Source organism: Pseudochaenichthys georgianus, chromosome 12 (genome assembly GCF_902827115.2).
Source record: "Pseudochaenichthys georgianus chromosome 12, fPseGeo1.2, whole genome shotgun sequence".
In the NCBI taxonomy this organism is placed as follows: Eukaryota; Metazoa; Chordata; class Actinopteri; order Perciformes; family Channichthyidae; genus Pseudochaenichthys; species Pseudochaenichthys georgianus.
Genome location: NC_047514.1, coordinates 25,237,418 through 25,259,561, shown reverse-complemented (window position 1 = coordinate 25,259,561; position 22,144 = coordinate 25,237,418). Strand labels below are relative to the sequence as shown.

General features: G+C 40.3%; 2 protein-coding genes across 2 annotated transcripts; one reads left to right on the top strand and one right to left on the bottom strand.

Moving 5' to 3' along the window:
• Positions 1 to 6: 6 nt before the first annotated feature.
• Positions 7 to 9,116, bottom strand: gfm2 (GTP dependent ribosome recycling factor mitochondrial 2). The gene is made up of 20 exons (XM_034095515.2): positions 8,862 to 9,116; positions 8,692 to 8,776; positions 7,475 to 7,520; positions 7,301 to 7,398; positions 7,090 to 7,215; positions 6,916 to 7,004; positions 6,462 to 6,550; positions 6,311 to 6,371; positions 5,802 to 5,993; positions 5,055 to 5,135; positions 4,817 to 4,965; positions 4,105 to 4,245; positions 3,771 to 3,870; positions 3,495 to 3,684; positions 3,313 to 3,389; positions 3,010 to 3,148; positions 1,878 to 2,051; positions 1,688 to 1,803; positions 851 to 1,033; positions 7 to 309 (listed from the first exon to the last, which is right to left on the bottom strand). Exons 1-20 carry the CDS (start codon positions 8,868 to 8,870, stop codon positions 181 to 183), a joined length of 2,274 nt encoding a protein of 757 aa, XP_033951406.1. The 5' UTR covers positions 8,871 to 9,116; the 3' UTR covers positions 7 to 180.
• Positions 9,117 to 9,375: 259 nt separating this feature from the next.
• On the top strand, positions 9,376 to 13,141 carry nsa2 (NSA2 ribosome biogenesis homolog (S. cerevisiae)). The gene is made up of 6 exons (XM_034095759.2): positions 9,376 to 9,519; positions 10,389 to 10,576; positions 10,679 to 10,829; positions 10,943 to 11,122; positions 11,272 to 11,464; positions 12,866 to 13,141. The coding sequence occupies exons 1-6, from the start codon at positions 9,517 to 9,519 to the stop codon at positions 12,931 to 12,933; spliced, it is 783 nt and encodes a 260-aa protein (XP_033951650.1). The 5' UTR covers positions 9,376 to 9,516; the 3' UTR covers positions 12,934 to 13,141.
• The last annotated feature ends 9,003 nt before the right edge of the window (positions 13,142 to 22,144 follow it).

Here is a 22,144-nt window from a genome sequence, read left to right as displayed (position 1 = left end):
ATGAAATAATGTTTCTGTAAATGTATTTTGCATCCAGCGAACAACGTGGAACATAATTACACCAATAGTTTCACACTCTTTCCTGCAATAAATTACATTAGAATGACTTTCTGAAAGTCTTCTCTGTGCCTCTGCTTCAGACAGCCTTTGGTCCCGTTGGTGAAGAGTTGTTGTTGTTGATCACAGCAGACCAGACACTCTCTTCAGGAGGGTGTTCTGGTCCTGGGGGTTCATCGCCTCGTAGGTGTCCAGCTCTAATGTGAAAGTGGCGTTGCCGGAGGTCACTGTTCGCAAGATGGTGGAATAGCCCTTAAAAAATAAATATTAAAAGTAAAGAGTCGGGCTTGGGAGTACCAGATGTTCAGAGACAGAAGTAGGATACCATTACATGTATTTCAAATGTTACAGAAACCAATACATTTAGTAAGCAGGATCACAATTATTAAAAAGTCTCACGCATTGACCTTGAATTGACGTGGGATCACACATGTTCCATTTTATGTATATATTTCCTTATTTGCCAGTTTTACAAGATGTAAATAAATGTAGATCATACAGAACAAACTGGAAATGTAGCATGTTGTCATTTACAGTGGTATTACTGCTGTACATTTTTTTGCTATAGAAATCAAATATATATTATATTAATATCATTTTGTCATTAGAGGATAACAGGATTCCACAAATGGCTGCACTGTACTGTGAGGTTGTTCCCCTTGTGTTTTTTTTCTTTGTCTGGGACCGTGATATTGTATCTTTCGGGAGGAATAGGATCATTTTTATGTAAGTATATATCCATCACTTAGCAGCTAAAAAGTACAGACAAATGTTGATTTTCACGTCGTCTCACCATCATCTCAGCCAGAGGCACAGTGGCGAGCAGCACTTTGTCGTCATGGCGACTCTGGATGTCTCGGACAGTCCCTCGACGTTGTGCTAGATCCCCCAGAACAGAGCTCAGGCGCTCCTCCTCCACGGTCACTTCCAGGGACATCACCGGCTCCAGAACCTGACCTCCTGCCAGCCTGAGAGCCTGGGGCGAGGGAACAGAACCAGTCAGCAAGGTATTACATGGAGCGACGCACTGAAAACACTGCACTACAGGTACGACCAGCATTTCAAATCTCACTAAGGTGAATATATGGAAGACAAATCATAGAATTCTACATTTAATATTATATGAGGTTTTTGGATTCGATTTCTACTACAAAAGTGCATGTTGCCACTGCGTGTTAACAGCTGAGCTATTTTTACTGTCAATAAATCTTAATTTAAAACCTGATGTCTTTAAAGCATTGTCTTGTGGGCTGAGTAATCTTAGAAGTCAACTGTCCATGAGCCCTGTCTTCAGCTTTGTGCCAGCTCATCCAAGCGGGTTATATAAGATAATAAATGTAGTTAAGGGTAATTCATTTGAATTAAGGGTTTAAGGTTTAACATTTTTAATTAGCTTATACATCGGGAGAATTTTCTCATCACATATAGGAACATTTAATCCTTCAGTTTATCCTAGAAATTCTAATTCTGTAATTCATGTTATTGTTATAGAAAATGTAATTAACTTAATCTACCAGATCATTCCTGGAGTAAAAAGTACAATATTTAAATTGTAAGTATCTCAACATTTTACTCGACGACAGTGCTTGTGTAAATGAAGTTTGTTACATCCCTCCCTGCCGATGAATACCTTGTGCACGCAGCGGGACACACAGGCGGACACCATGGCAGGGGACGTTCCCGGCTCCATGTGGACACTTTGGATCAGTGCAGACACTCCCTGTAAAGGATAACCGAGCAGAGGACCTGGAGGGGAAAGCAGGGGTTGTAGATAAGTCATATTCATAAAGAAATGAGAAAAGAGATGTGTTCCATGGCACCTTGCAGATATGCGCTCTGTACTCCATTCTCCACGGCCTCCTTTATTTCAGCAGATAGCTTGGCCCCCAGTTCTTCTGTGAAAGCAAATTCACACGAGGAGGAGTCCAGAGGGGTGACGGCCAGCTCCACGGCAACAACATGTCGTCTCTCCCCGATAGTACGATCCAGCGTTTCTGCGTTCAGAGGCGAGCAGGGAATTCATACAAAGATCCGTATTGGGAAAGTACAGTATGCATCTGTCAGGAGTTATGTGCTCTCCTCACAGAAGCTAATGAAGCCATTCTCAATCATGGTATTATTTTCATATTTCTGGACATACTGTACTATGATGTTTTAGACATATTACTATGGCTTTTATTATGATTGTTTTGACCTGCTATAATTTGTTGTTTGTTTATTAAAATAAATCGACTATGTCGTATTTGATGATATTTGACATACTATACAACTAACTTCCTTGATATTTTTGACATACATATAATGACTGTCGTTTTATTTTGCCATTGTGAATATTATCACAATTATTCGTTTTTTGTTGGTAAAGTTTAGGGTTTGATTGTTGAGGAATCTTTTGCCTCGTTGTTTTGGCATTTCTTACGTACAAAGTAAAAGCCGTGCCTATATTTTAAATATATTAAAATGTAATCTTTTTCATATTTTTGACACACTTTCCTATCGACTATACTATGTATTTTTTCAAAAATGTTTGACATACATTTCCAACTAGGTTTGACTAGGTTGTTTTTAATTATATTTACAACATACTATGCAATGTCGTTTTTTCTGATATGTTTTACATACTATGAAAATGGTCAGCTATTTTTAATTACCAATTTTGTAATACTTAACAGTAGTTATTGAATTGAATGAAGTATTGGTGCAAATCGATTGTTGGTAAATATTATAAAAATTAAGATTATTTATTTATGTTGACATTAATGTCCTCCCGTTTCCTCTCTAAGAGCATCATAGCAACGCCTCCCCTCCTGAGGTTTTTTACATATTTTCGACATACTATCCAATGTCTTTGAAACTGTTCTATGACAAAGCATGCATTTTAAACACACTTTTGTAAAGATGAAGATGTGCAAGGCTTGTTACGTGTTGCCCTGTGTGACAGCCCCTCTGTACCTGTGGCTGAGACCTCGTGGAGGATGGACTCTCTGTAGGCCACCTGCAGCGGCCCGAGGTGAGTCTCAATGCCGTACTCTCTTCTGATTCGATCATGGATGATCTCGATGTGCAGCTCTCCCATCCCACACAAAATAGTCTGAGGATGGAGACAATACGTTTACCAATTGTGGAAGATGCTCTCTCCACAGTACGTGGGTTTTAGGTTAGATATTGGACAGACAGGTTCATATATCTGTCAATATCCAACCTTACTTTTAGGTTAGATATCCAACAGGTATTGGTAGAAGCTGATTGCATTACCTGTCCAGAGTCCGGGTCCACCCTGACTTTAAGGCTGGGGTCCTCTCTCTGGAGGTTATTCAGTGCATTCTCAAGATCTTACAGGGGGGGGGAACAAAGGAGGGTATTGATAACTGAATAATATGGATTGGTTATCATTAAAGCTTGATTGAACAGGGATCATCTTAACCAGTGCCTCGTACCAGCCTGTTTGGCCATGGTGGGCGGCTCGATGGTGCAGAAGAAGACGGGTTCAGGGACCTCCACCCCTGAAAGCACCACGCTGGCGTGTTCCCCGCGCCTCGCCCCTGTCCCGCTGTCATTATGGGCCCGGCGGGCGGCGGCGGCGGCTGCTGAAGACTTGGAAGAGACGATGGTGTCCCCGGTGACTGTCTGAAGTGAAAGTGGAAACATCAATTATTGCAGAGGAAAATCTTCAAAATAGCAAATAAAGATTATACTGTTGTAAAAATGTCTACCTGCTTCAGTCCTACAGTCAGAGCGATGTTTCCCGCCGTCATGGAGGGGATTTCCACATTCTGATCTGCAAACGGCACCATCAGCCGGCTAATCCTCTCACTAGGAAAGGGAGGCAAACAGTTGTTATGGTCATCTTTGTTTCTATATTTATTCTAACCCTTCCTTGAACATTCCATCTCTAGTATTTTTGTTTGGGAAGTGTATTCTTTTCTTTCTTCTTGATATTTAAATGCAATGTGTATCTAATGTCTGTGTATATTCTTATGTAGTTTCATCACAAATATAGAACTAGTCCACATTTGAACATCATATTATTGAAAGTGCAGTACATACACGCTGTTCCTGTTGATGTTGTGGACAGCAGACTGTGGTTTCAGAGTACCAGAGTAAATCCTCAGAAACACCAGAGGGCCGCGCTGCTTATCGTGGAGCACTTTGAAGGCCAGAGCACACAAGTCGTCTTTGTACCACCGCCTGCAGAGGATATAGACAATAATCAACAAAAGGATGTAAAAGGCATGGAATATTCATTAAAAGGACAATTCCAGTATTATTAGATATTTTTGTAATGTATTTAATTGTTTTGTGCAATGGTCTACACAGCTGTTACCTTATGAGTTTGGATGAGAAGTTGTGTTAAAGATCACTTACTTTAGCCTTTATACTAATTGTTTTCAAATTGACTATTAAAAATGCTTATAAGAATGTACATGTTAATCATCACTCACTTTCATTTGTGTATTTGACCCTCAAAATAAAACTTCCCTGACAACAACTTAATGAAACAAAAAGTGAAGAAATAATATTTCCTCAGAAACAGTCAATATGATTCAATCAAAGCAAAACCGAAGCCTGCCTTTACCTACTTGCAGCTCAGGACTCTCACTTTGTGTGATGGCTGTGAAAAATAAAAATGCACCAAGACCAAAAAAGGCAAAGAATAATATGTGTTGGAAAGCAGAACTTGGACAGCAATAACGCTGGGATGGTCCTTTATGACAAGATTGTAGGTCTGAGTTAGTGACAGGTTAAAGGGTGCACTCACACCAGGTCATGGTGCCGTTCATTGGGGGCGGGCAGGTAAGCAGTGATGGCGTCTAGAAGAGGCTGAACACCTTTGTTCCTCAAAGAGCTGCCACAGAGGACCGGGACGCCTTTACGGGCCAGAGTCACCCGCCGCACGGCCTCCTGCAGCTGGGGACACATCAGCCAGGTTTACCCTGTATTCACAAGCAGCAGTGGTACTTTAAAAGGCTGATGCTGTGGAACAACACAACACTTACTTTGATTGAGGGAACTTCATCAAAGTTTTCACCAAAATCAGTCAGCAGCAAATCAGCAAACTCATCGTCCAGATCAGCAACCTGTGATGGAGAGATTGGAGATGTTCCGCAGTGTGGACAAACTGGTGAGATTTCACTAATAATTCATATATGACTTTTGGGTTATTTCCAATAACTTACATGTTGTAGTTTAAAATGTAAAGCTGACTAAAATCTGTGAAATTATCTCTCTCCTAACCTTATGTCCCACGAAACAATACTGTACTATTTCTTCCTGACTTTTTTTAAATATCCATATTAGATATCCAGATTTACTACAGTTAGATCATAAACATAAGACATTTTAAGACATGCATTTCATTCAAGTAGAAAAGTATTGATTTGATTTACATTAAATTTAAAAGCAGCAGATAATAATAATAGATGTATTTTGTTAGCGCTTTTACAAGTGCTCAAAGACGCTTTACAGATATAGTGAAAAGAAAAGAACAGGATACAGGAATACTCTTTGTAATATGTGGTCACAAATAAAATACTGACCTATCAAACGTTAAACTGTGTCATATTGTTAGGTAGTAAGTTTGATAGATTTCTTTCTTTTACTGCTCTAGAAACACGGATTCCAATGGAGTGTATCTGCTTCAAATCAATGCTTTTATTGTTGGACTGTGGCTCCCTATATGTTTTAGGATTAGGATCACAATCAACAAGGTGTGGCCCCCCTGTTCTAAATGTTCTGAAACACACCTGCTCGATTAGAGCCGCCCGGGCCTCGCTGACCTCCTGCAGGAGCTCTGGTTCCTCCGACTCGCCCAGAGGTGTGATTTCAAAGGTCCGACCGTCTTCCTCATCTCTCATCGTTTTGTGTTTCCATATCAATTTCTGATTGGTCAACAAGTCCACCACACCGGAGAAGTCTTTCCCGCTGCCGACAGGAATCTGGGAAGTACATATTATTAACATGGTATGATACTTCACTTCATTTAAGAAGAAGATATTATACTTTGCTTCATTCATTTGATAAGTTTCTGTAGTATAATTCCATAATAGGATTGTCACCACAACGTAAAAAATAAGCACAAAAATCGCGATTTATTCTGATATTATGTATATGTATATAAAGTTGCAAAAGTAATGTACACATCAATCATTATAAGTCATTGCCGTGATAAGTATGATTCTTCAAATGGGGATTTTGGCATAATCAGAAAAAAGTCATTGTTTGAGGTTTTTCACATAAAGCTTCAAAGGCTTACTTGCAAGAGGACTGGATTGGCTTTCAACTTCTTTTTAATGCTCTCCAAGGAAAAACGTAGGCTGTGTGAGAAATTGAAAGAAGATATCAACTGAAATCGTTATAAAAACATGTTTTAAATGTGTTCATATTAGGACTGTTGAGTCACTCACCTTGCTGCAGGCTTATCCATCTTATTCAGGAAACACACACAGGGCACGTGGTGCTTCTCTGCCTGCCTCCACACGGTCAGAGTCTGAGCCTGAAGAAAATGTGTTCAGAGCAGGGCTTGTTTTATCACTGATGAATCCGCCTATTTCATTTTGAATTGATTAGTGGTCAGATCAAAGAAAAAGGCAAAAACTGTGAAAAATGTCCATCCTAGATTCTCAAAGATGATGTCTTTAAATGTCCTGTTTTGTGAGTCAAACCCCAAAATATATTTGCCTTCATATGATTTAAAAAAGTAAGCAATCATCATATTTAAGAGGCTGAAACAGCATTTCATGTGACTTTATTTAAAAATAGCTGTAACAATTGATATCAAAATACTTTCCAACTGGTTGACTAATCGTAGCGGTTCTGGTTCAGATTTCACCAAATTAGAAATAGGGCTTGAGGGCTCACCTCAACCCCGGCAGAAGCATCAAACACTGCAACAGCTCCATCGAGCACACGAAGAGCCCGCTCTACCTCCAGAGTGAAGTCGACATGTCCTGTAATCACACATAGTCCTATTTGAGTGGCTGCCATTCTCATTTCCATCGGAGTGTTTCATTCTCACGTAAACACTTGTTCTACCTGGTGTATCTATGAGGTTTATTCTATGAGTTTTCCATTCAAATGTGACAGCCGCCGACTGTATGGTGATGCCACGTTCCCTTTCCTGAGCCATGAAATCTGTGACGGTATCCCCGTCATCCACGTCTGCAAGAAACAAGCAGCAGAAATGTCAAAGAAAGATGGAAACAATCAGGTACGAAATCCACACTTTTGTAACCATCGTACTCACCTCCGAGCGCTCTCGTATAGCCAGAGTAATACAGCATCCTTTCTGTGGTCGTTGTTTTTCCTGCGTCAATGTGAGCCATAATGCCGATGTTTCGGATTCTGCAGATATGGATGAGCAAGTTAACACGGAGCCTAAAGAGCATTTAAAGGCTTAAAGCAGAATGAAATAACCTACTTGGATACATCAGGGTTGACCACAGCCCGCAGCGATTTGACGTCATCTATCACAGTGAACATAAAGCACAGTTATGAGGATGGGCCTGAATCAGCAAAGCGTTAATAATGATGTGAAATGCCACATGAAGCTTAAGGCAAGTTCAACCAGGAAGACCGTCTTTACTAGTTCATTCACATATTCACATGTTACTACTCTCTCTCCTCTCAATCAGTGATCGGGGTAAACTCCCACTTCGCTCTATTCCCACAAGCCTATCATAGCGCTCTGCTAAACCTTTAATTCTGCTCTCTCCCCTCTGACAGCTGTCATTTCAGGTGAGTCGACACAACCCCCCCCCCCCCCCCCCTTTCACCTCCCGTCCCTCCGAATCCAGGGTCAAGATAAACCACTCCTCCTCAGACAATGCACCACCAGTGTCTAGATCCAGGGGGGGGGGGGTTCTCCCCTCCCGAGTGATACTTCCGCACAACGGGCGTCTAATCGCCAAACACCATTTAAATCATCTGTGTATTCCTGGCAATAAATATATATTGTATTATATCACAAAACGTGTCTCTCCTGATTCTGATTGAATTACTCTGGAACTCGCTGCCACGACACATCCGACAGTCTGATTCCATAACAACATTCAAAACCCAACTCAAAACCCACCTGTTCAAACTGGCATTTTCTTTATAAACTGTACCCTGTGTCCTTTTGTGTCCTTCTGTAGTCCATTTCCTGTTTGTCTTGTCTTACCCCGATACTGCTAATATATATAATATATAATAATATACTAATACTTCACTAAATCCACTGTGTTAAGTGTTCCCTATATTGCCCCTATGCCCTGTAAGGTGTCCTTGGGTGTTTTGAAAGGCGCCCCCTAAAATAAAATGTATTATTATTATTATCAAAATGAAGGTTGTGTTCCTCTATGTATTGTGAAAGTCCCCTACTTTTAAGATAAATAAACTATTCATAAACAAATAAACGTGTTTTTGTATATATAGGTGGTTATCACAGGACAGCGTAAATCTACAAACAATAAAGATATAAGGGAACAAAAAACACCCAATGATGTATAAAAGAGATAACACATCATACACATTAATGTAGGACTAATAAGACTCCAAAAACCTGTATCACTAGCTTTTCTGCATACTGAATACTTTTACCAACATTTTACTTAAAATACTTTCGATAGGTGACGTTTGTTTGTATTTTAAACGTACCTGGAAGAATTCTGTAGTGTCTTCGTACATGACAGCTCACCCTACATCTGCAGCACTGGAGCCCAGCAGTTAATACATACCTTCCCTGTGAATTAGAATAAGCTTGTCTTGAAGTCAACATGATATTAGGAATATTTATTACAGAAAGCACTTAGTTTGACGTATCTTACCCAAATCATCCTGTTAAATGTCCCACAGGCTTTAATGTCTTGTTTTATCTTCCAAGGTCTTTCCACATAATGTGTGTTAGTTTTGGACGAACCATAGTGGAGTGACACTCACTAACACAACAGTAACAACAGGCCGATACGTATGGCTATAACCAGTACATTAATACAAAATGTATCCCACTCTCAAGCATTAAATTGTGCTACAAAAACCATAATCTGTTATCAAATGTCACGATTTCATACGGTACGGCTTGAAAATACATCCCTAGAAACAAGCGTGATTATTCCCGGTTCCGTCACTATATTTATGTCTTTATTTAAAAAAGTATAACGCAGTACTAGCTGTTATATGTAATTTGTATCTTTAATAAAGAATGACTGATCTATCAAGTGCTTACACGTTTTTTATCCAATTATATTTTTATTTATCCTCTTTAACACGGTCAAGTGACACAGTAAGATGTGGAAAACGTTCACTTTAGACGAACGGACAAACCGTTTCCTCCGTATGACGTACTTCCTCTAAGTATCGGCTACGGGGGAAACAACATCGAAACGACCCCAGCCTCAAGCGAAAACACAAAATACTCGCGTCTTTGCCGACTGGCACCACCTGCGAAGTATTCGCCGAAAGACTTAACACCACCAACACAAAATGGTATGAAGACAACCGTTTTTTGTAGCACAGTAGTTCTTTTATCAGTCATTTTAACAGGTTAGCATATCGTGCTAGCGGTTAGCATCAGTTCACATGTGGCTTGGTGACGTGCTGCTCTGACCTGGTGTTGTTTATATTGTTAATATTACAATTATGAGCCTGCTACATACAAAGATGCAGTTGAAGTAACGAGTGTATGAGCATGCACTTGTTTATGTTGTGAATCTTTTTGAGGGATCTTTAGTTTTGGTTGTGCTTGCGGTGTTAATTGTAACGCAAATGCTTCGAAGTTGAAATGTAGTGGGAATGGCCATTGCGTTTTTATCGAGTGTAGACCTAATTTATAATTGAATAATAGGTAATTTTGCTATTTAAATGAACGTGTAATATTCTAAAGTGCTACTCTGGCTTAATTGTTTCTGTTCGCTGTTTTTGTATTTACACGATTAAACGTGGAATTGTTAGATTTATGGCTGCAAGTAACATATTTTAATAATTGATCAGCGTGCCAAATTTATGATTACCTAGAGCCCGAAATGACGTCTTAAAATTGATATTTTACCACCATAAACCCAAATGTAATCAATTTACAAGCATATATATATAATAGAGAACCAGACAGTTTGACATGTGTGCTAAAAAATGACGGGAAAGATCAATGCATTTGAAATAGATATACTTAGTTCACTTTTAAAAATATCATTGATATATGGAAATGAGCCACTTTCCGAATAATGAAAGCCTATACAAATGAATGCAGCGCCCCATGTAAGAGACAATGCTGGAGTAATGTTTTTTTTCCTCGGAACTGAGCACTGTAGATTTCTGCTCCAAGCCTTTGCATTTATCGTTTTTGTTTTCTTTTTTAGCCCCAGAACGAGCACATTGAGTTACATCGCAAGCGGCATGGCCGCCGCTTGGACCACGATGAACGGAAAAGGAAGAAGGAGAGCCGTGAGGCCCATACACGTTCCCACAAAGCCAGGACGCTGATTGGATTGAAGGCCAAACTGTACAACAAGCAGAGACATTCAGAGAAGATCCAGATGAAGAAGACGTGAGTTTAATATATATTTTTTTGTATATGCTGGCTTAAAAAACAAACCATGAAAACTATGCCAAATGAGCAGCTAAACAATTCTGACTTGTATTTTTGCAGCCTCAAAATGCATGAACAGAGGAGAACCAAGCAGAAGAACGATGATAAGACCCCAGAGGGAGCAGTGCCAGCCTACCTGCTGGACAGAGAGGGACAGTCCCGAGCAAAGGTCCTCTCCAACATGATCAAACAGAAGAGGAAAGAGAAGGCTGTAAGTACCACATCACATCTGTATGTCTGCAGTCCCTGTATCAGAGTGTGGTAACATTGGGAGATGTTTTAATTGGTTTCTAATCACAAATATCGTGTGTATGTTTTCTGCAGGGCAAATGGGAGGTGCCCCTGCCAAAGGTGCGTGCCCAGGGAGAAACAGAAGTACTTAAGGTCATCAAAACTGGAAAGAGACAAAAGAAAGCCTGGAAGAGAATGGTCACCAAAGTTTGCTTTGTTGGAGACGGCTTCACCCGTAAACCCCCCAAATATGAGCGTTTCATCAGACCCATGGTAAGATCGCAGTGTCATTGGAATTGTTTTATTGCTTTTTACATTAACTAACACACACAACTCTTGGCTTACATGAGTTCAGGCTTGAATGTCTGTTTTAATTACGTTCCTAACTCCTAAATAACATCTTTCTCTTGAATCTACTTTAGGGTTTGCGTTTTAAGAAAGCTCACGTCACACATCCAGAGCTGAAAGCCACATTCTGCCTTCCCATCCTGGGAGTGAAGAAGAACCCCTCCTCCCCCCTCTACACCGCCCTGGGAGTCATCACAAAAGGAACAGTGGTGGAGGTCAATGTCAGCGAGCTGGGCCTGGTTACACAAGGAGGAAAGGTTATCTGGGGTGAGTGCTCCTCTTTGGGCATCTGTGAATCCCTTGGTGTACTTCATGTGTTTCTGCACAGTGGCTGCAGATAAAGCCCCGGCCACACAAGGACGATAACGGTAAACCGCAAACGCAATCGCAAAAAATCTTCCGTCCACACGCAATATTCACCGGAAAGTTTCTGTCCACACGAGACCGCTCCGTTTAGCTCCAACCGCTGGAGAAGCTGCAGTACATATGCCGAGCCTGTACGTGGCGCTGTAACTTCCTCCACAAAAGCAGCGAAGAAGCATGGTTGTCATGGTTGCCCTTCTGTTTATTCTCCGCGGTGGGGGCCGAGGGAACCGGGCAGAGTTTTTCGCCAGTCAACGTGTATTAAAGTTTAAATCTTCCGGACAAAATGATAAAAGTGCCGGACAAAGGTCTTCTTTGTTATTTATTGAGCTTTAAAACAAATGAATAACGACTCTATATAATAAAATACACGGAGCCTCTCTTTTTCCTCCCTCTCTTCGGACAGCGTCAGTGTCTGTCTCATGCAGCAGCTGATCCAGTAATGAGTGGCCCGGCCGACAGTAAAAATAAACATATTTATAACTAATGTAGGGAGTTTGAGAGGTAATTAAAATAGCTAAGGGTGATGATCTGACTTGAAGTGTGTGTTTTGCTGCAGCGGGAGGAGCTGCAGGTGAGCAGAGCTGCGTGTCTCCGTCCTGTCAGATTAGACTTCACTCGCGTTTAGGTCCATATCGAGAGAAAGATAAATAATCTGAATTCAGTGTGCAGTTTACTTTGACGCGGGGGTGAGCAGCAGAGGTGGGGAGAGGCGGGCTATTGCTCATCATTATCAGAAAATGATCGTATAGGGCGTACACACGGAGCCGTTGGACCCCCCAGAGCGTTGCGTATGCCGTTCTATCCACCTTGGGACCCGTTATCGTTTCCGCAGTCGTTTAGTGCCGTATTCGTGTGGCCGAACGGTCTACATGACACTAAACAGTAACGTAAACGACCGTTTTCGTCCTCGTGTGGCCGGGGGAATTAGATTAGGCTACGCTAATATTATAAGTATTAAACTATTTGTAGATCTAAATTCTAGCAGCCATGTACGTTTCTTTCAGACTTCCAAAGATTTAAAAAAATCCAAAGTGTTGTAAAAACTAAACGTCAACATTAATTGAAAAAACAAAGAGATCATTTGCAAAAACATGTTTTTATTTAAGTTTTATCCAAACAAAACTTCAAAAGAAGCGTCAAATCTTAAAAATAAAAAAAAACCAATTGGTGAAGCCCTAATGTATTGGCATGTTCTACGGTAATATGTCTATTAACTATCTTAACAATAATAATACAAAAAAATCACTTTGTAAACAAAAGATGTGTGATTGTGCTCTAACCAACATATGTATCTTCCTCCAGGTAAATATGCCCAGGTGACGAATAACCCAGAGAACGACGGCTGCATTAATGCGGTCCTGCTGGTATAAGACTGGACCTTTATACAGACTCTGCCTGGTAGCTCTGAACACAAGAGAGGAATGTTGATAACAACAAACACACCGGCAACGCGCTTTGAGTTCACATCACGGGGAGATGCTGATGCTGCTCCTGGCATCACAACAATTTTTGTAACAGAAGAAGAAAATGGGGTGATACTGTGTTAAATGTGACATGAATAAATGTTATGTGATCATATTTGTTCTCTTTGATTTCTTGTTCAATATTCCATATAATAAGCTAATTGTTAAGCGAGCTATTTTCCCCTGAAAACATTGAAACATTCCCATGCTAATATCCTAAAAGTTAGGATAAATGTTTAATAAAGAGGGCACACAAAAAAGCCGGGCTCATGGTGAAGGGCTCACATGTGCGAACAAGATTTGAAAAGTACTTTTTTATTTTGAATAAAGTGCTTGAAATACTTCTTGAAATACTTCAAGATTAAATTGCTGATCTGACTGAATAGTTTGCTATTTAGATTCAAATGAAACAAGTTTGCAATGTCTGTCCAAAATGCATCACTTGATCTGGTTTTTAAAAGAAGAGGACTACTTTTCTTTAAAATACTTGGGCAGTTGTACCTGCTCCTGAAAGTCCAATGCATAGAATGAGCCATTTACTGACGTTTCTAAAACAGAAGACAGATTTAGTTGAGACTTTGCAAGAATAATATAACGATTGAGTTCAGTAAACATTGGGTATGTCTTAAAGTGTTCCCTAACATTTTCCAGCCATAACTGTAGTCAACTAATCTGCTTAAAGACATTGGTAAAGTTCCTAGGATATAATGAACTCTGCTTCACAAGAGCAGACAGCAAAGAAGGTGCTTGTGAGTGTTAAATGTATCAGCAACTCTTTAACCCTTGTGTGGTGTTCAGGTCAAATTGACCCATTTTAAATGTTCACAAAAAATTAAATACAAGGATATTTTTCTTTCAACTTAAAACTCCACGGCTTTATCTTGTTTTCTCTGATGAACACATAGACATGTTTACTTTTGCTTGAATACAGTTACGTCCTTCATGATATGTTCTGGGGCCTCATTTATAAAGGGATATACGCTCAAAAGATGGCGTACGCCAGTTTCTACGCAATGTTTGCGATTTATAAAATACTAACTTGACTGGAAAATGTGCGGTCCTCCACGCAAACTCTAACCCATGCGTACGCACTAAGCACAAAAACGGGAGAGACGAGAAACTGCGACACCGTTGGCAGAAGGAAGAATGGAGAGAAATATGTGGAAATAATACCATAAATAAAATGTTACCTCTCATTTGTCATATATGAAGAATTCATTTTCAAACATTGATTAAAGCCAATCTTAAAATGATTTAACAAACGCCTGTTTGAGACTCCTCAGTGCACACACAAACATAAATTGGAGAAATAAATAAATACGGATATGTTATTGAAACCACCTCGAATATGTTGTGTTAATGTTATGAAATGTTTTCTCAAATGATGCGCTAAGCAGAAGGACAGAATTACGTCTAAACTGACGCCGTTTTGCATTTCTATAGGTTGTAGATACGAGCATGGTTTTATATACTATCATGTTTAATCGTGTTTTATGCCGTTTGCCAAGACTTGATAAGTCGCTCGTAAAACACAGGAGGTATGGAAGCTAAGAACACCATATGTGGTAAATTGTACAGCTAATATAACACAACACATTAGTTGTATTTCCTTTAACTGGTGGATATAGAGTTGCTGCGGGGGGGGGGGGGGGGGGGGGGGGGCTTGAGACGCACAGGCTGCAGTGGAGACGCTGCGCACAGCTGATTGACAGCTGGAACACAAACCACCAAATACAAAAACATAATTCAGATCCAGTCGTCATGACTCCACTCCGGAGGGATTCCCCGATCATTTCTTACAGTTTCTCATCAAGGGGGGGCAGGGTCGGCGTCATGGGGGGTCATTCGCGGGCCATGCCCCCCCAAATGAGTCACTGTGCCCCCCAACGCAGGGTGGGTAAGCCTTGTCACTTTGCCGTTTTGTTTTTTTAATCATATAAGTGAAAACGTTTCCACTAAAGGTTTTGTGTGTGAAATACATCAGAAATAAAGAATACAAATATAAAACACAGCCTGAGGTGTGCTCACTGCTGCTCTCTGGTCAACACACTCTCACTCCCTAAGCGTCCAATAGCGACATTTGGTCAGTGTCCGTGGCGTCCAATTGTGACGCTCCTAGGCTCCTTCAGCGTCATAAAGGGACGCAAATAGCTTTCAACTGATTGCAATGTATTCCCATCTGCGTCGGGATTTGACGCTCATGGAAGCACGGCATTCGTTTATGTCGGCTGCCCTTAAAGGCAATGTGAGCGTCCATTCCCATTGGATAACGGAGAATTGTACACCCGGAAGTAAGTATTCCTCTTACTGTCGATTGATTTTACAGTGATATCTGCACTACTCATCGACTAAAAAACACCAGATTATCCTTGTTAATTACACAACATTGATTGGTTTAAATTGTGTGCAATGCTTTTGTATTTTTCCCCTTCGATTCGGAGAAACAAATATTTTTTCTGAGTAAAGGATGGCAGAAGACACTACACTACCCAGAATCCCCAGCTATCGTTTGGACTACACCATGTGCTTTGTTTGACAAACCCCGTTTTTTTCACCATTCATTCCGATGGCTGGGTCTATGTCACATGATCTTCAAATGTCTCCCTGCAGAAAAAGAAAACATGGCCGAACTTTGTTTTATTCTAGGTGGAAAATGCCTATTTTAAAGTTAGTTTGGCCATTAAAATGCGTTTTGATGTCATTTGATGCGAGAAATATGAGTTGTTATTTCAGATTATGTGTGCAGTGGATGTACATGATCTTTAGTTTGCTAGTTATTACGAAGATTACTTCAGGAAATTGCGACGTTTTCATTGTTACCAAGGTGGTTGCTAGGAAAGCTGCTATCGATATTATTTCTATTATGTTGTGTAACTGTTTAATGGTGTTATCTTTATTGCTACCCCCTTCCCCGTCAATGTATAGTGTTGGTCCACAGCCTAAACATATTAGTTTAACAAATTCCGCATCTAAAGATAGCCTACGTTATTTTCCCCTGTGCAATTCCAGTCTCACATCTCACAGCACATCGTCATTAACAAATACCGGAAACAGACCGAAAACATTTAAAAAAATAAATAATAATACCTTATTCCGAGTGTGCTTGCTTTTCTCTTTGAAAGTCATCACATAACGGCATTGTAATACACGGTTCGGCTGCATTACATCTGCCGTAGTTCTGTATTTATAGAGCCCTGATGAGAAGACAAACATGAGGAACTGAAAACGTGACGTGGATCATAAATATATCAGCCATTAAACAACATCTTACATTTCTTTTCACACAATACGTCTCCTTGCAGTATCAACGCTAATTCGGCTCACTTTTATATTTGATCCAATTGGTAGATAGGCTGTATTTACACCATAAAGGTGCACAGCTGATATAAAGGGACACCTGGTGGTTAAAGCATGTTATTGAATTGAATTATTTTTATTATTAGATATTAATACGATCCCTATAAAGTATATTCATTACTCGTTATTCTCTACTAATAGTTAATTAAATACTGCATGTAATGACTATTTTGCACATCCCTTTCAAGATTTCAAGATTTTCTAAGGTTTATTGACATATCATATAGGCCTACACAACTGTGGTGTAGTTCTGCACTGAATGAAAAACTTGGGTTGCAGGTTCCTCAATAGTGCATTACAAGACATCTATCAATATGTGTGCATACCTCCAGCAATGTTAACTATGTTGAAGCACTTATTTTAACTGATATTATATATAATGTATTATACTCTTATAAGATGTATGTAGATATTTCATCTCCGGCCTTGTCAGGTATTGAACAATCAATAAATAAAGAACACAGAATTGTTGAATATAAAACACAGAATTTGTGTGATTATACTAAATGATTTTCAAATAAATACAACTGCATATTTAACTGTTACTCATGCTGATGTAACGCAAATGTTCCAACTTGGAAGTATAAAGTATATCTTATCTTAAGCTGATCGATGGCTACTGCCATATTTGCAAAATGTGCCTCTGAACCTTGACAAGTGCATGTTTCAGGCTTATCAATTAATGTAATGTAATGTTATCACAGGGGTCACACACATAAGACCAGCTGTTAAATAAAGCTCTTCTGACCTTAGCTGGCATGTGGGTATATATATTAATACTGCCCATAATGGGCACAAGCAATTTTCACCCATTTATTAATTATATGTTTTAAATGTGAGTGTTTCCTGTCCCCTAAACCTCCAGGGATGTACACAGTTTCATTTCATTTCATTTCAAACCTTTATTTAACCAGATTGGTCCCATTGAGATCATAGATCTCTTTTTCAAGGGAGACCTGCAGCATATAGGTTCCACATGAAACATAAAACAATAAAGGACATTATACATTATATTTACAGGATACATAGTTATAGACATTTACAAGTTCCCATTGTATCGGCAAGCATTTCATTTACCCTAGCTTTAAAAACATGCAGAGGAATGAGATTGCTCAGTTTCAATTCTTGCTGAAGATTGTTTAATACTGGCAACTTCTTATTATGGGAAATACGAAAACGTCTTTTAAAACTACAACTCCCAGTAGAGACGTGCCATAGAGAACATGTTGCGAAACAGAATAGCCAGCATGTGTAGTTCTGGGGACGGGGTGGGGGAGGGGGGACGCGGTGGACCCGTTCAAATCCAGTTTTGGACAGTCTGCCGTGGTTCCATCCCATTTCAAGTGCTGTTCGAGAATCGGCTTTACCCTCGGAGCACACTCTCCAATCACAGAGCTTGAGGACTATCACGGGGTTTGTCAAACAGAGCACATGGCGTAGTCCAAACGATAGCTGGGGATTCTGGGTAGTGTAGTGTCTTCTGCCATCCTTTACTCCTGGGAATGGACGCTCACATTACCTTTAAGGGCAGCCGACACAAACGAATGCTGTGCTTCCATGAGCGTCAAATCCCGACGCAGATGGGAATACATTGCAATCAGTTGAAAGCTATTTGCGTCCCTTTATGACGCTGAAGGAGCCTAGGAGCGTCACAATTGGACGCCACGGACACTGACCAAACGTGCTATTGGACGCTTAGGGAGTGAGAGTGTGTTGCTCTGGTTGGTGTGTTGCTTGACCAATGACCCCCGACTTTTGTTTTGTTATCATTACGTGGCTGTGTGTTTAGATGAAAGCTGGTGGCAATCTGTTCATCTGTTACACTGATTATACAGTAAAGCCATCGAAAATAATATGATATACAGTACAAGTAGCCTACTTCTGGGTCTCTGTGTTTAATTCAAGCTCGGCTCTGTGTGTGTGTGGCACGATCGCATTTTGAGTGTGTGAGCGGTAATGTGGAATGTTGTTGTTAGCATCTGGTTAGCTAGCTATGCTAACGGATATAAAGAGCTGTTTCGACACCAAGGTGGAGGAGAGTCCTCTCCTGTCAGACTGAGAGGACTATAACGTCAGCTCAGTGAGGTAAGGACTCTCTCAGTGTTTAGATAGTTCACTTTAGTGTAAGTTATCTCAGTGGGTCTCAAACGGTTTGGTCACCATTTATGTAAACAAGTATTTGCGAGGAACACATTTATATGATCATTAGCCTATAGTTATTAAAAAAAATAAGAGAATAAATGAAAAACGGGTATGAAATACGATAGGACAGTAACACAAGAATACAGTTGAAAAGGGGAGTGATTAGTAAAATATCCATTAAAAAAAAGTAAATCTGTGTACAGTTATGTTTCATATGGATGCTGAGAGGTGTAGGCTATCCATAGATCTCTTCATTTTGCTCTCAAAGTGCACCAGATTGATGCATTTAACTTCAATATCTTAAAAATAATCTTCCCGGGGGAGCATGCTCCCAGACACTCCTAGAGGAGGTTAGGTCCACCCCCACCTAAAACATGTTCACATGGATAGGATACTAAATACATTTGCACACTTTTTATATGGTGGCCTATGTCCATATGTTTCTGTTTTGGTGGTCTTGCCACAACCGTGCATGTATGCAGAAGTCATAGGTGCGCTATAAAATAGCACTACACCCCTGCAATGTGTGTGAAAGACGATAGACTTTACAGCATGTTTTTTTAAATTGAAGTTGCGTTGGTGTTTGTGTGTTGGTTGTTGACGGCAGTGTGTGCCCCCCCTTGGTAAATGATTTCCCCCCCCCATTCGATTTGTTCTAGAGCCGACCCTGAGGGGGGGTCTCCTGTCCCCGGTACAAACACACTGCCTGAGGAAGGCTATGTGTATGTTTTTGTCATTAACCTTTTTCGGGCCATTTATTTATTTATTTTGGTGACGATCCGACCTCCATGCTGCTACTCTGGTTCAAACTGCATCCACCAAACAATATGATTTATCTCGACCTCCCCAAAATAACCAAAAACGACACGGTGTGAGATGTATTTTTTAGCTGTTCTGTCGTCATTTCCTGCGATCTTCTTCATAAAGTCAGTCAGAATGAATGAATGGGCGTTTCTTTGACTATTTATAGGCAAATATGGGCGTTACGTGAAGCCCGCAAAGGCTGCACCGCATTTCGAGTCGATCGTGATTTATAAAGGGAAACCGGCGTAAGAAGTGCGGTACGCACTTTCCTCGCCGGTACGCAATGTTTGGTAAATCGGAAAATTTCTGTTCCTATTTTTTGGATTTCTACTACGTAAGCAACCTTCCCACGTGAATCCTACGCACCTCGTTATAGATGAGGCCCCAGGTGAGTTGGACCTGGATCAATTCTGAGGCACACACACACACGCACACACACACACACACACACACACACACACACACACACACACACACACACACACACACACACACACACACACACACACACACACACACACACACACACACACACACACACACACGTCTTCCAAGTTGCTCTTTCAGGGCCACGTCTGCTTGGAAATTCTACTACACACACACACACACACACCTTATACATTGTTACAATCAAAGCACCGAGAAGCAATCTGCTTCTGTCTTCCTATTTTTTTAGATTGGGAACCTGCACAATATTATTCCAGAACAATCTAAACATTTCATGTACTCACACTGACCCTCTCACACCCGCACACTAACATATAAATTACTATATGTTACAGTGTATAGCACACTTCAATCCTCCTCCAGCAATATAATAGAACAGTGTCTCTGCTCAAAGGGGCTTGGAGCTCATATGGGATTATACAGTGTTCAATCCCAACGAAGAGCCCCCCCCCCTTATTATAATAAAATACGATAACAAATAATAAACATCAATAACTATCACAAAAAACAAATGAAACTTGCATTATTAAAAGGGAGTAATTGCAAATATGAATCATAAATGCTACATATATTGTAAGGAAATAAGATAAAGAAAATATAAATTAGGGACTTTATGTGTTTTCTATTTTTTAAGATGATAATCATGGCTCAGGTCAGTTTGACAGTACCAACGGGTGTAAAATGTGAACATAATACAAGGGTTACAAATATTCTAACACGTTTAGTGTAATCTTTTAGCTTTTCAAGAAAGCTAAGTGAAACAGCACTGGTTTCCTACAGGCTTCTTCCTCTTCCTCCCTCGTTGTGTGCACGGCTCTGTGTCGTTGGAGGCAGGAAGCCGCTGACAATGACACAGCACCTCTGAAGCAGCAGGATACACTGAGCAGGGGTATTCAACTAAAATCCAACGAGGTCCAGTTAGAGAAAATGTCCCCGTGCAAAGGTCCGGAACATCAAAATGTCTAAGTTGCTTTATGAATTAATGTGATATTGAAGTAGCTACAGCTTTATCAACATCTGCATGTAATCAACAACTGACTGCCAATCAAATAAATAAAGTACAATTCATAAACAACAATATTTATTGTCAATTAACATTGAACTATACAGATATACAGTAAATACTGTGGCTATGTGTAATGTTCCTCTCGGGCTGCATTTAAAAATAAAATAGAAAAAATAAATAAAATAGCTTTTGAAAATATGTGCATCTTAAAAGTGCTTAGTTTTAGATAAATAAAATAAAGTGTAGCAGCAGCTTGAGTTTCGCTTTTTCTTTGTTAACCGTTTCACATCATGACTTAACAGTTTCAGACGATTATAGAATAATATCAGTCTTTACACATCATAACAATTGAACAGTTTTAAATGTTCTCTTTCTTTCCCTCTTATATTGCAGTCCCTCACTCACTTTGTTTTATTCAGTGCGAGAATTGAGCTGGAGCTTGTCCTGCCAGTTTAAATCTGGGCTGAAATGGTGTCAGGGCCATTCTCATACACACATGCAGGTGCTCATTGGTTAGCCTGGAACGATATTTTGTTTTAATAATGTTCATTGTGGAGAAAGCTGCCTTGCAGCTGTATGTGGAGCCAAACACGGTCAGTTCTTCCAAGTTGCTCTTTCAGGGCCACGTCTGCTTGGAGATCAACCAGTTGCATCTGGAGAGGCCCAGCATGTGCCCACTTGAAGTGCTGTGTAACTTCCTTTGAGAACTCCCTGACATCTGCAATACGAAATGGGTTCTGAATGAACATGGTGAGCTGCCGTCCAAAGCTGAAGCTGTCAAAACGTTTGCTGAAGTTTACAATCAGCTTATCTACAAAGCCAACAAAAGAAGACACATTTCTCTGTCCCTGCACTGCTGGGAAGTGTGCACAGTCTCCCTGCAGATCTTCCTTGAACACTTCAAGTTTCATCTGAAAGGAGCGGACAGCTGTCATCAATTCACAAATTGAATAGTCCTTGCCCTGTAGCTTCCAATTCAGTTCATTCAGATACGAAGTGATGTCAACCAAAAAGGCCACATTATCCATCTTTTTCTCATCTTCTAAAAAGAGAGAAAACTGTGTTGCCTTCTGACTTCCCATCTCTGCCAATAAGCTGCTACTTCCCTTCTGATGGACCAAAAGCGCTCCAACGCCCTGCCTTTGCTGAGCCATCTCACATTGTTGTGCAGCAAAAGATCATCAGCGTTTGCATCAACTTCTCTGAGGAATCCCCTGAGCATGCGATGCTGATAGGAAGAGGACGCCCATGTATCTTTTTCATCATTGTGTTCATCACCTCAGCATGCTCATCTGACAGGGAGGAGCACAGGACAGATTGATGGATGATGCAATGGTAAGAGATGAGCTCAGGATTATCCTC